The sequence below is a fragment of the Xenopus laevis genome, chromosome 8S (genome assembly GCF_017654675.1).
Source record: "Xenopus laevis strain J_2021 chromosome 8S, Xenopus_laevis_v10.1, whole genome shotgun sequence".
In the NCBI taxonomy this organism is placed as follows: Eukaryota; Metazoa; Chordata; class Amphibia; order Anura; family Pipidae; genus Xenopus; species Xenopus laevis.
Window position 1 is genome coordinate 28,054,670 of NC_054386.1, and position 12,164 is coordinate 28,066,833.

The 12,164-nt window shown below is 39.7% G+C and overlaps 1 protein-coding gene across 4 annotated transcripts in view; it reads left to right on the forward strand.

Annotated features, from left to right (window-relative positions):
- Positions 1–12,164, forward strand: part of LOC108699891 (collagen alpha-1(I) chain) — a 97,706-nt gene that overhangs the window by 62,013 nt on the left and 23,529 nt on the right. For 3 of the 4 annotated variants that reach the window (XM_041575316.1, XM_041575318.1, XM_018232552.2), the window contains exons 13-26: positions 4,991–5,098; positions 5,618–5,671; positions 6,593–6,646; positions 8,001–8,045; positions 8,132–8,185; positions 8,443–8,487; positions 8,582–8,635; positions 9,554–9,598; positions 9,787–9,858; positions 10,168–10,212; positions 10,843–10,896; positions 11,355–11,399; positions 11,828–11,881; positions 12,035–12,142. In XM_041575316.1, coding sequence (XP_041431250.1) covers positions 4,991–5,098; positions 5,618–5,671; positions 6,593–6,646; positions 8,001–8,045; positions 8,132–8,185; positions 8,443–8,487; positions 8,582–8,635; positions 9,554–9,598; positions 9,787–9,858; positions 10,168–10,212; positions 10,843–10,896; positions 11,355–11,399; positions 11,828–11,881; positions 12,035–12,142 — 837 coding nt within the window. Of the gene's footprint in view, positions 1–4,990; positions 5,099–5,617; positions 5,672–6,592; positions 6,647–8,000; positions 8,046–8,131; positions 8,186–8,442; positions 8,488–8,581; positions 8,636–9,553; positions 9,599–9,786; positions 9,859–10,162; positions 10,213–10,842; positions 10,897–11,354; positions 11,400–11,827; positions 11,882–12,034; positions 12,143–12,164 lie in introns of all 4 variants that reach the window. The other variant, XM_041575317.1, reaches the window with a different exon arrangement.

Consider the following 12,164-nt stretch of genomic DNA (forward strand, 5'->3'; position numbering starts at 1 on the left):
CGAGCTGTGCTGGCTTTTTTTGCTCTTCGCTATATATATATATATATATATATATATATATATATATATATATATATATCTGGAAACAGGCGAGCACACACAGGTCTTAATTGAAAAACAAAAGGTGTTTATTTAAACAAAAAACTGACGTTTCGGCTAGCACTCTAGCCTTTCTCAAAGTACAAATGCACACTAAAAACCAACCTTTTAAACCCCAGTGGCGGGAAGACTTTTTAAACGAGCTGTGCTGGCTTTTTTTGCTCTTTATATATATATATATATATATATATATATATATATATATATATATATATACATGTAGAAGGGCTGTGGCACACACTTACTGAAGCAAAAACCCAGGTGCTGGTCAGAAAAAAACCATATATTCATGTAGAAAGCTGACGCACACTGGGATTTATCAAAATAAAACTTATTTTATTGGATCGACGTTTCGGTCCACACATGGACCTTTATCAAGATAAATACAAAGTGCAAGTGAAGGCAATTTTATAGACTCACCCACCAGTGAACCTCCACCAGAACACGCCCATATGTCAAGTGAAAAACCCCAGAGGACCCAAAAGTCCAGCGAACATGGATAGTATTAACTTGGTCTGAAAAAAAAAGTGCATAGAACCATATAATTTAGTATATAAAACTACATAATCACATATTATAAATACTTTTAAAAAAGCTGAAGTAAAATTGGTGAAAATATTTTTCTTTTAAATTGACGATGTAGTAAATAAAGTGTTAACGGTGTCATAAAATCCTCTAAAAACAGTATCATAAATACATAAGACATAAGCTGTTTGCATAAAAATACATTACTAACTGTCAATGGCAATACATAGAATGGTATAAGCTTTATAATTACTTATAAAAAGCAAGTAAACGAGCAATATTCATTTAGTCCTCTGGGGGCAATGGTGTTTAGCATTTTAATCCAATATACCTCCTTTTGCAATAACATGCGATCCCAATCACCTCCCCTAGTGGGTTCGGGAATTAAATCTATGCCCATGAATTTGAAAGTTGGGAGGTTGTGACCCATTTTTAAAAAATGTTGTGGTAGTGGTAAATCAGATATCCCAGTTTCAAAGGCTTTTTTAATAGATGACCTATGATTACCCATCCTCTCACGAAGGGTATTCTGCGTTTTCCCAACGTATGTCAAACCACATGGGCATGTTATAATGTAGATGACATGTGTGGATGTACAAGAAATGCGATGTCTAATCATGACCTCTTTCCCAGTATGTGGATGTTTAAAAGATTTACCTGATAACATGTATCGACACGTAATACAACCCGCACATTTATAACAACCTTTGCTTAATTTGCTTACAATGTTGCCATCGGACTCATAGCATTTGGTTGGATCTGTCTGCATTAATAAATCTCTTAAATTGGGACCGCGTTTGTAGCCCCACAGGGGTTTTTGGGTAAGCGATTGAGATAACTTTTTATCACTTTTCAAGATTGGCCAACAATTTTCAACAATACTCCTAACAGCCATAGAGCCAGTTGTGAAACTGGATGTTAGAATAAAACGATTCTGTTCCTTTGGACCTGTTCTGAGTTGGGTATCCTGTGTCTGTGCTAAATGTTCTCGGGCTCTTTCAACGGATTTGGTAATTACATGCTGATGGTAACCCCTTTGTTTAAATCTATCGGCAGTTTCCACTATTTGCCTTTCACGGATATCTTGATTGGAATTATTTCGCATAGTGCGTAGAAATTGTGAAAATGGAACTGCTTTTTTGGAGCTAGGACGATGGAAACTCGTAGAGTATAAGAGAGTATTTCTATCAGTTGGCTTACGATACAATTTATACCCTAAGCCATTGTTCTGTCTGAAAATTTCAACATCCAAAAATTGGATACTTTGCATGTTATGTGTGACCGTAAATTTAACTGGAAGATTGAGGGCATTAAGGTGTTCAACCATGTTTAACAACCCGCTCACATCACCACGCCATATTAGTAGTATATCGTCAATATAGCGTAGGTACAACAGTAGAGATTCCCCAAACTTGGGTACAATATTATGTTGTTCATAATGGGCCATAAAACAATTGGCATAGGCAGGAGCCATTGCTGCACCCATCGACGTGCCTTCCTTCTGTAAATAATATTGTTTCTCAAAACGAAAATAATTAAATTTCAATGTCAGTTCCAAAAGTTGGCAAATAAAGTCAATGGGAGGGCCCTCATATGTAGTGGAGTTGGAAAGTGCCCAATGTACTGCCTCTATTCCTTCACGGTGAGGTATTATTGTGTATAGACTGCATACGTCCATGCTTGCCAATACAATGGGTACATCTGGAAGTATCGTATTTGATAAAATCTCCAAAAGCTGTTGTGTATCTCTTAGAAAGTAGGGTAAAGCCTGAACTGTGCTCTGCAAATGGTGGTCCAGATATAGACCAATAGGGTGTAGCAGACTGCCCCTTGATGAAACGATCGGTCTACCCGGGGGATTATGCAAATTTTTGTGAATTTTCGGTAAACAATATAAAATTGGGCAAATTGGATGCGCTTGGAGAAGAAATTGTTTCTCACTAAGTGTAATCCAGTTCTGTTCAACCGCATGTTCCAACACCAATCCAATTTCGGATCTGAATTTATTCACCGGGTTGATATTCAATTTTGTATATACAGTAGTGTTGTTAAGCTGACTCATAACTTCTTTACGATAGTCAGTATAATCCATGAGGACTATGCCACCACCCTTGTCTGCAGGTCTGATTATAATTGTATTATCATTATTTAAAGACTTCAAGGCCTGTCTTTCATGGACCGTCAGGTTTGGATGATTCTTAAAAACGGATGAAGGGAGAGTATTGACTTCTTGTGACACGGTCTGAAGGAAAACATTAATATTAGGGTTGGATGCTGCTGGATCATAGGAACTTTTATTCTTCCATTTAGAACTCAATATAGACTGTTTTGTTTCACCAAATTGATCTAATAGACGTAATTTCCTTCCCATTTTATAACACTCCACTTCCCATTTAAAACCGTTAAATGGCACAGTAGGAACAAATGAAGTACCTTTATTCAGCAGTGCGGTCTCCGCTGGCGTCAATGTATGATGCGACAGGTTGTAGATTGGATTTATTTGGGATACTTGGGAGGACGGCTTCGGCCGCTTCTTCCCTCTCCTGATGCGCCTCGGGCGTCTCTGCCGGCGCTCCTGGTACTTATTGGGGTGTGGGTATCCACTGGCCCCCGATCGGTGGGTAGAGTGTCCTTTGGAAAATGGGCCGGTTGTTGGCTGCTTCCAGATGCAGCCGAGCCGCTGGGCTGCATCGAGGGTGCGTCGCGTTCTGATGACATCATGTCGTCCTCACCTGCAGAATCACCGGAGCTATCCACGGTGCTAACAGCCCGGCCTCTATGCTTACGCCATCTTTGGGAGCTTCCACGCCAATTTGATGACTCTCTATTCCCACTGAGCCAGCGGTAAACCCTATGCTGCTGATAATCATCCTCAACTTTGTGTAGCTTTTCTCTTTTGAAGCGCAGTAAGTCCTGTCTAAAGACTTCCATGTTACTTTTAAGTTTATGATAGTACTCACTGAACGATGCCTCATTTAATGCTGTGTGGTGATTCGTTTCCAATGTAGCTAATTCCTTTCTCACTTTAACCAGTTCAATGCTGGCTTCCTCGATCACCAGAACCATGAGGTCAAGTGAGCAGCGATTCAGCACTCCAATCCATTTACGACAGAAGTCTGGATTTTGGCGACCAATGGTAGGTACATTTTTAATACGAAAACCTCTTGGTATCCTTTTAGATCTAAAATAGTCTGATAGAAAAAGTCCGTGCAAATCTAGATCTGTTTCTTGTTTCTTTAAATGTAAAAGCTTGTTGTATATGTCCTTAGGACAATCCACAGAAGGTTCATCCGAGTTGGTTTTCTGCCATTTTTCTATCAGACTATTTTAGATCTAAAAGGATACCAAGAGGTTTTCGTATTAAAAATGTACCTACCATTGGTCGCCAAAATCCAGACTTCTGTCGTAAATGGATTGGAGTGCTGAATCGCTGCTCACTTGACCTCATGGTTCTGGTGATCGAGGAAGCCAGCATTGAACTGGTTAAGGACAACATGATGTCATCAGAACGCGACGCACCCTCGATGCAGCCCAGCGGCTCGGCTGCATCTGGAAGCAGCCAACAACCGGCCCATTTTCCAAAGGACACTCTACCCACCGATCGGGGGCCAGTGGATACCCACACCCCAATAAGTACCAGGAGCGCCGGCAGAGACGCCCGAGGCGCATCAAGAGGGGGAAGAAGCGGCCGAAGCCGTCCTCCCAAGTATCCCAAATAAATCCAATCTACAACCTGTCGCATCATACATTGACGCCAGCGGAGACCGCACTGCTGAATAAAGGTACTTCATTTGTTCCTACTGTGCCATTTAACGGTTTTAAATGGGAAGTGGAGTGTTATAAAATGGGAAGGAAATTACGTCTATTAGATCAATTTGGTGAAACAAAACAGTCTATATTGAGTTCTAAATGGTCCTTGAAAAAGGTCCCAGAGAGGACCGAAACGTTGGAAAAGAACCTGTGAATAAAGACACATTTATTTCACTGAATATAAACGAGTGCGGGTCCATTTACTGTATTATATATATATATATATATATATATATATATATATATATATTTTTTTTTTTTTTTTTTTTTTTTTTTTTTAAAGGGGATGCAAACCCAGAAATAAAAGTCTGCCCAATGAAAGAAAGTGTTTCTCTTAGCAACTTTGCTATATGCAGTAGTTACATGCAGACCACAGACTGAACATCAAACATAAAGAAATATGGCTGGTGCACAATACAGTGTATAACAGAACAAGGCCACTATTGTTTCCAAAATACATAACTGGTTCCTCTCATTTCCCTTAAGCCGCTTGAACATTTCTTTATGCTTCTGCCTGTTTTCTGAGTGATCTGACAGCTGTGTATGTGTCTTACAGGGCGGCATGGGACCAAAGGGCATGCAAGGGATGCCAGGGACACCAGGAAGGGACGGATCTTTGGGATTAGATGGAAAGCCGGGATCTCCAGGGACAACAGGAGCCAAAGTAAGAACATTGCACACGATTTATATCCATTAGTTGCAAACAGCAGGTCACAAAGCACAGTCTCCCCACCCACCCCTTTCCAGGATTGTACTCAGTGTTGGACTGGGACAACAGGGGCCCACCCAAAAACCTCAGACCAGGGGCCCACCATAAAACCTTAGACCAGGGGCCCACTCTCATTACTAATATTCTTCCTCCCCTCAATCAACCTCTATTCTCCTAGTTTGTTTTCTTTACATACTATAATCTATTATTCCATTTATATCGGTAAGCCTCTTTGTTCTCATATAATAGGGAATGGCAATGAAATAAGACAAAGTTTAGCAGCATGAGGGCCCACTGACACTTTGGCCCACCGGGAGTTTTCCTGGTATCCCGGTGGGCCAGTCCGACACTGATTGTACTTGAAATTATACAGAGCCGCTGTCAGCTGCAGAACATTAATTCAATAATGGTGCAGGATTCCCAGGCTGGGACATAGTACACTACAACCCTACCAATGTATTGTGCTTTTTCTAGGGCCCGCAAGGATTCAAAGGGTACCAAGGACCACTCGGTGAGAAAGGAGAAGAAGTGAGTTATAACATGAAAGCCTATTTATGCTTGTCACCTGCTTATACTTTCACTGTCCAAGAGAGGCTATTAAATTACCTGTTGTACAAATACAAACATTTTCAGATTTGGGTTCCCATATTTGAGGTTCAACATTACTGTATTATAAGCTATTTAGCCAAAGAAATACACATGACCTTCAAGATGGTGTTGTAGAAGTATCTAGAATAAATAATATGCATTATGGGATATCCTATAATCTCAACCTAGCTGTCCTTCAGATTGCCCCTCTCCTCCTAGCCAATATCTATGTAAAATTGCAAGTGCAGCCACTTACTGTTCCACTTGATTGGTCAATCAGTAGCTTGAAGTTGTCCGTGCATGGGCCAATTCCATCAAACGTTCATGAATTGATCAGCCAGGTACTGTTGTTTTGACCCAAATATCATGTATTTGTTCTCTTGATAAAGGGATATACACATTGGCCAATGTCCCTAGGTTGAGCTGTCAGTTTTGAGAGGTTTAAACAGCCCAACCAAACCTGTTCAGTCATAATGGTCAAAAAAATCCATACTGCCCAACATAATAAAATCATGGCAATCAGATTAGATGTGGTGGTTAAAGAGGATCAGGGCATTTGTCTTCTGCCTACAATTGGGAATTCCAACACATACTTGGCCATCTATGGTTTTGCTTCATCATCTTCCTCTTTGGCTTGATGGGGCACATTCGGGGGTACATTCTGAAACAAAGGGATGAATTGCAGTCCTTGAAAGAATAATTGACTATATATTTGAAAAACCCCAGATGGGCTCCAGACAGAACTAAGATGGAGGGCTTTAAACATGAGGTGAAACACAGAGTTGTGTTTTTGGCTGTAGGGTCATTAGCTCTGACTAGTCTAGGGACTAACCATTGACCTGTTTTGTCCTCTTGTCACAGGGATTCCAAGGTTCTCCAGGGCCAGGTGGTGAAAAAGGAGTCAAAGGAGCCAAGGTATCTACAATAACCATGTACCTTAGATGATTTGAACAGTAGGTACACCTACTGTTCTGTGCTGCTCTCTTTCCAAAGGCCAGCTGGGGCATGTGGCTTATTTCATATATAAAGGAAGGTGGGGTGGGGGGTGAAAGGGTTTAATTAGGGTTTCTCCTATTTTCTAGGGTAAACAATATAAACCAGTTTCATGGCGCAAGTGCTGCCTCTGGTTGCCAATTTAGCTTACTTTGCAACATAATTGACTAACCCAGATGTCAGACCAATCCTTGCCCCCTGGTCATGGCAGAGAGAGCAGCCCAGGACCTGCTGGGAAGAGTTTGAATTCACTTACCTGGGGGTAGGTTTCTAGTTGTGCTAATTCTAATGAGCAGAACTTTAAACAAAATATAAACAATCAAAATAATTGATTTTAAAATTGCTCAGAGGTCTCTTCACTTCTGCAATTCATTTAAACCATTGTTATAAAATTATTGTTTTATAGATTTCAAGATACTAGCCGTTTCTAAACCTGCTGGTAATTTTAGCTGCCTGGATAAAATTGGCTGAAAATTATTTTCTTAAGGTAAAGTTACCTGCGACTTTTGTTCTGTCCAATTATATTTTGATAACTGCGATTGCATCCGGCTTGACGCCTGCGTTTCCAATCCGACTAAAAACGCCCGTGGAGTTCAGGCCTAAAACTACAAGTCGTTCCTTTTCTCAGGAAATGAAATTTCATCTAATTGAAGTTCAGCGAAACGGCCAGCAGGTGGTGATGTTGTTTCAAATTCATTGTAAAAGCTGCTGATATCTTGAAAACTAGAACAAAATAATGTAAATTACCAAAGTTCTTACAATGCTGGTTTCCATAAGCGGTGCTTTTTATACCATATGCCACACCAGAAGTTTGTCCCACTGACTTTGGTGAATTACAGCAGGTCTGAGGGGTGCGAATATAACATATATACACCTTTATAAACGCTGTTAGCACTTTGTAATGGTTTTTATGCTGAAGAGACATTGTATGAATATATTTATATATTTATTTCTTACCTTTATACTGTAAGAAATACACCATGATGCAACAGGGCTGATGAGGCATCTTCAAAGGCACAGGTCGTTACTGCTGATGGCCTGTGGTGGCCTTGTGCTGGGATAGAAGCCCAAAATATAAGCTGAGGCATTTCTAGCCTAAGCTTTACTTCTTCTTTAAATATTTATAACTATAGCGAAATTCTCTGAGACTGGAGAAATTTGTTTAGATGGAAACAAAGTTGGGATTTATGTCGGCACAGTATCCCTTCGGCGGAAATGTCTAAAACTGAATTTGCATTGTCACATTACTTTCCTTGTTGTCTTTTTTTTTTTTAAGGGGATGAAGGGAGAGTCGGGTCCCATGGGTCCTTCAGGGGTTCAGGTAAATTATATTTCCTTAAGTGGTAGTTGGTTAATGAGGTGATATTTTTGTATAAAGTGGGTGTTGGCTTTTTATTGTTTTTGTAGGGACCAATGGGTGCTAAAGGTGCTTTTGGATTTCAAGGCCCTCCAGGACCAATAGTAAGTCAAATACATTTTTCTTGCCTGTGGGTGGTGAGAGCTTGGCATTCACTAGGGGTGGATGAGCATTGGTAGTTGGTTCCACATTAGTTATAGCATCTATCTTTAGTTTACTCATTGAATCCACATGGTGACTGAGCTTCTCTGATTGGTGCAATATAAAGATCCTCAGTATGTCAGTAATGTAGCTCCAGCCCTGAGCAATATACTTACTCTAATGTTGAATGTAATTCCTTTTGTTGCCCATGTCTGAGCAGGGAGATATGGGAATTCCTGGACCTCCTGGTCCCCCAGGGCCTGAGGTAAGTTACCTATCATATTGTGTAAGAAATCAAGTTTATGAAAGTCTAACAATAACTACATGATTCCTTATCTTCTTCTGTCTGCTGTACCCAGGGTGAACAAGGCCAGCCAGGACCCCCAGGAACCCAGGGTGTGAATGGGTCTCAGGTCAGTAATGCGTCTTACATTTTTCTGTTGGAAGATCATAGTGTAGACCTAGTAGACACCAAGAGAAAGGAGAAATATATTCTTTTTTTTATAAATTCTTTATTTACGTGTTTTGCAAAATATAAAAAGTACAATGGCATGAGATTTCTGCAATAAAGAATTCAAGCATAAGATAAGATACAGTGTTTGAACATATGGTATCCCAATACAAAGATTATTAAAAGACACCAGCAGGTTATATATCTCGTAGGCGTACTTTGTGAGTAAGAAACCATTAAACAAAAAACAGAAAAACAAACTATGTTGGGCACATCTACAATCCAGCAGATAGTAGCAAAATGGTGGTGGAGGAGTAAGCACAGAAAGGATAGGGTGGGAAGCACTATACATTAACTGAGTATTGTGATCATATATCAATGAAATATCAATTGGATACCAGGGGTCTCAGGGAAGCTATGAACCTACAGTGGCCGTATCAAGAAGTAAGGGTCCGGTATTCTTGCGATTCAGTAAACTGGAGCCAATAGAACCATTTCTGTGTCAAGCTTTCTTGGTATTGCGGATTACTCGTCTCTGTTTTGTATTGTTCAAATTGGCAAATTTCGTTTACTTTAAGTGCCCAGTCTTTAAGTGTAGGGATTACTTTCGATTTCCAAAATAAAGGTATCAAGGATTTGGCTACTGTAATTAAAGTTGAGATGAGCGCTGTGCGATATCGTGCTGGAGACATGTCGTTACAATGCAATAAGAAAAATGACGCAGAGTCCGGTATTGCCAAATCTGAGAAATATATTCTAATCAGTTTATTCAAAATATTTGAAATAGTGTGTTCTTCAGATAAGAACTTGGGTTCTGGTCTGCAAAGTTACCAGCCAATAATCCAACTGATATTATTTTGTTTTTTCCCTTAATAATAAGGGTGATCTTGGTCCTCCGGGAGTTATTGGGCATCATGGACCACAGGTATGTACCAATGCAATACATTATTCTGGGTCTGGTATAAGATGAGGATGAGCCCTATATGATGTGGTCTTGTGCCAGTCTATCATAACCATTACAGGTCTTCAGGGCTGCCCTCAACCCTGATGCACAACAGCAGTTATGGTACAATAGCCGTAGGTGTTTAACCTATTTTTTTATGCTCCATCCAGGGTCCTCCTGGAATAGAAGGTATAAGAGGACCTCCAGGGCCCAGAGGACCTCCAGGGCCCAGAGGACCACAGGTATTAATAAAAATTGAGTCTTTTCTGTGGGGGTAAAACATAGGGAACAGTGGTTATTATGGTTCTAAATACATGCAAGGCAAATACAGATGCCTCTCAAGAGAAGTCTTTTTTCCTGCATAATTGCATGAGGTGCATCCTTCAGAGTGTAGGGATGTATGTTTGCCTCCCTTGTGGATCTTTTGGCTCCTTCCTCTTTGGGATCATCATATGACTATTCTGCTACTCCACAAAGACAAATTATCCAGTATTCCAGCACACACTTTTTTGCATTCTATGTTTTTTAATGTCACCTTTTCTTTGTCACAGGGATTGATGGGAGCTGAGGGACTCCAAGGTTCAGAAGGAAGCAGAGTAAGGAACATGCAATATATATATATATACAGTGTATATATATATATATATATAATATATATATATATATATATATACAGTGTAGAAGGCTTTAGCACACACTTCAGGAGTTAGGGACCTGGGTGCAATCCAGAAGTAAAATATCCACGACAAAAAGCTGAAGCACACCAGGATTTTCTTCAAGAAATGTAAAACTGTTTATTCCATCAACGTTTCGGCTCCACTCGAGAGCCGAAACGTTGATGGAATAAACAGTTTTACATTTCTTGAAGAAAATCCTGGTGTGCTTCAGCTTTTTTGTCGTATATATATATATATATATATATATATATATATATATATATATATATATATATATATACCTTAGCATACCTTAGCAGAGTATGATTGCACTGTTTTATTTGTTTGCCATCTAATGGAATATGTGGTCCATTCTAACAACATGGGGGAGCAGCAACATGTACATTTGCTGGAGACCAGAAACCAATAGCAAGCACAAATCTAACATCCGGAATTTATGGACTAGCCCTATGTCCATTCCCAATGCCCTAGTATTTATTTCCTTCCTTTTACATTGTAGTGAATACATATTACTGAAAGAGCCTAATACTTGTTGCATGTTTGATGCAGGGTGAACCAGGCCCAATGGGAGTAAGAGGAGAACGGGGGCCTGAAGGACCCATGGTATGTTTCTAAACTTTTAACATATGTGTGGTCTTCAGAACCAAATCACAAAACAGAATGTGAAGGTTATGGAACTTTAAGTACCCTATAGCAAAATACTACTGGTGTGCCTTACAAAGACTGTTCTGATTGGCCAACTTTAGACCAGTCACTCTTGTGTGAGACTACAAGCAACTGAACTATCTAAATGCCTCTGACCGTCAGTCCATGCAGTTGAGGTTATTTACCTGCTTTGATACTGGGTATTTGCAGCTCCTGGTGTCTGCTTAATTATAGATTATTTAAATGAGGGTTGGAGTGAAGGATTTCTACACTTCCTCAATCCATGTGTGGTTTTATGTCTAATCTATTCTTAAGCCCCTGGGCAAAGGCCAGCTTTCTGACATCTTCCTAACATGTTATTCCAAATTCTCCGTATTGCCATATTTAATGTTTTTCATATTGAATTTAACATTTAGGGATTGATTGGATGGCCAGGACCAGAAGGACTTCCTGGTGATAAGGTAAGACAACTTCTGGTGTGTCTATAGGGAAAAAGAATAGAAATACATGTCAGTAAGGTAATCTTTATCAACCAAACTGTTTTTAAGAAGTACAAGAACAATGTGATGGATGAGTGAGTGGGGTCTATTACAAGTTAACATGGAGTGTAACTTTTATCTAGGTGTGTTCTGCCTTCACATCTTATTCCTAACCCAAGCACATTAATATAAATGCATTGGTTTAGCATTTTCACTTCATGCTGGAACACTTTTGATGGGAGTTTGCTCCCATTTATACCTATGAGGCTGGTCACTGATATTGGATGATCAGAGCAACATTTAATTTCTACAAATTCCCAGTATAATTCATTATAAAGATTACAGAAATAAAAGGTTTTTAGAAATGATAACATACCCCCTAATCACCAATTCTCTTCTTCTATAAACAGGGTCGCCCTGCTGCAGATGGACAAAAAGGAGATCCTGGACCAAAGGGGGAAAAAGTGTGTACAATAGAACGGTCAATAATGACATATCACTTCATACCTGTGTGATCTATTCATCATTATACACATGATTGTATGGTGTTCTCCAAGCTAGGATATTAGAACTTAGACTGGATATTAGAACTTACAAGTCCAATATTCATATTTTAGGGTAGTCCAGGATCTCCTGGTGTAAAAGGTCCTTCTGGGGAGCAAGGTCAATTTGGTTTTGTGGGCTTTTCTGGACCTAAAGGCCAAATAGGACCCACTGGAGCTCCAGTAAGTATTTAAATCCTTTTTC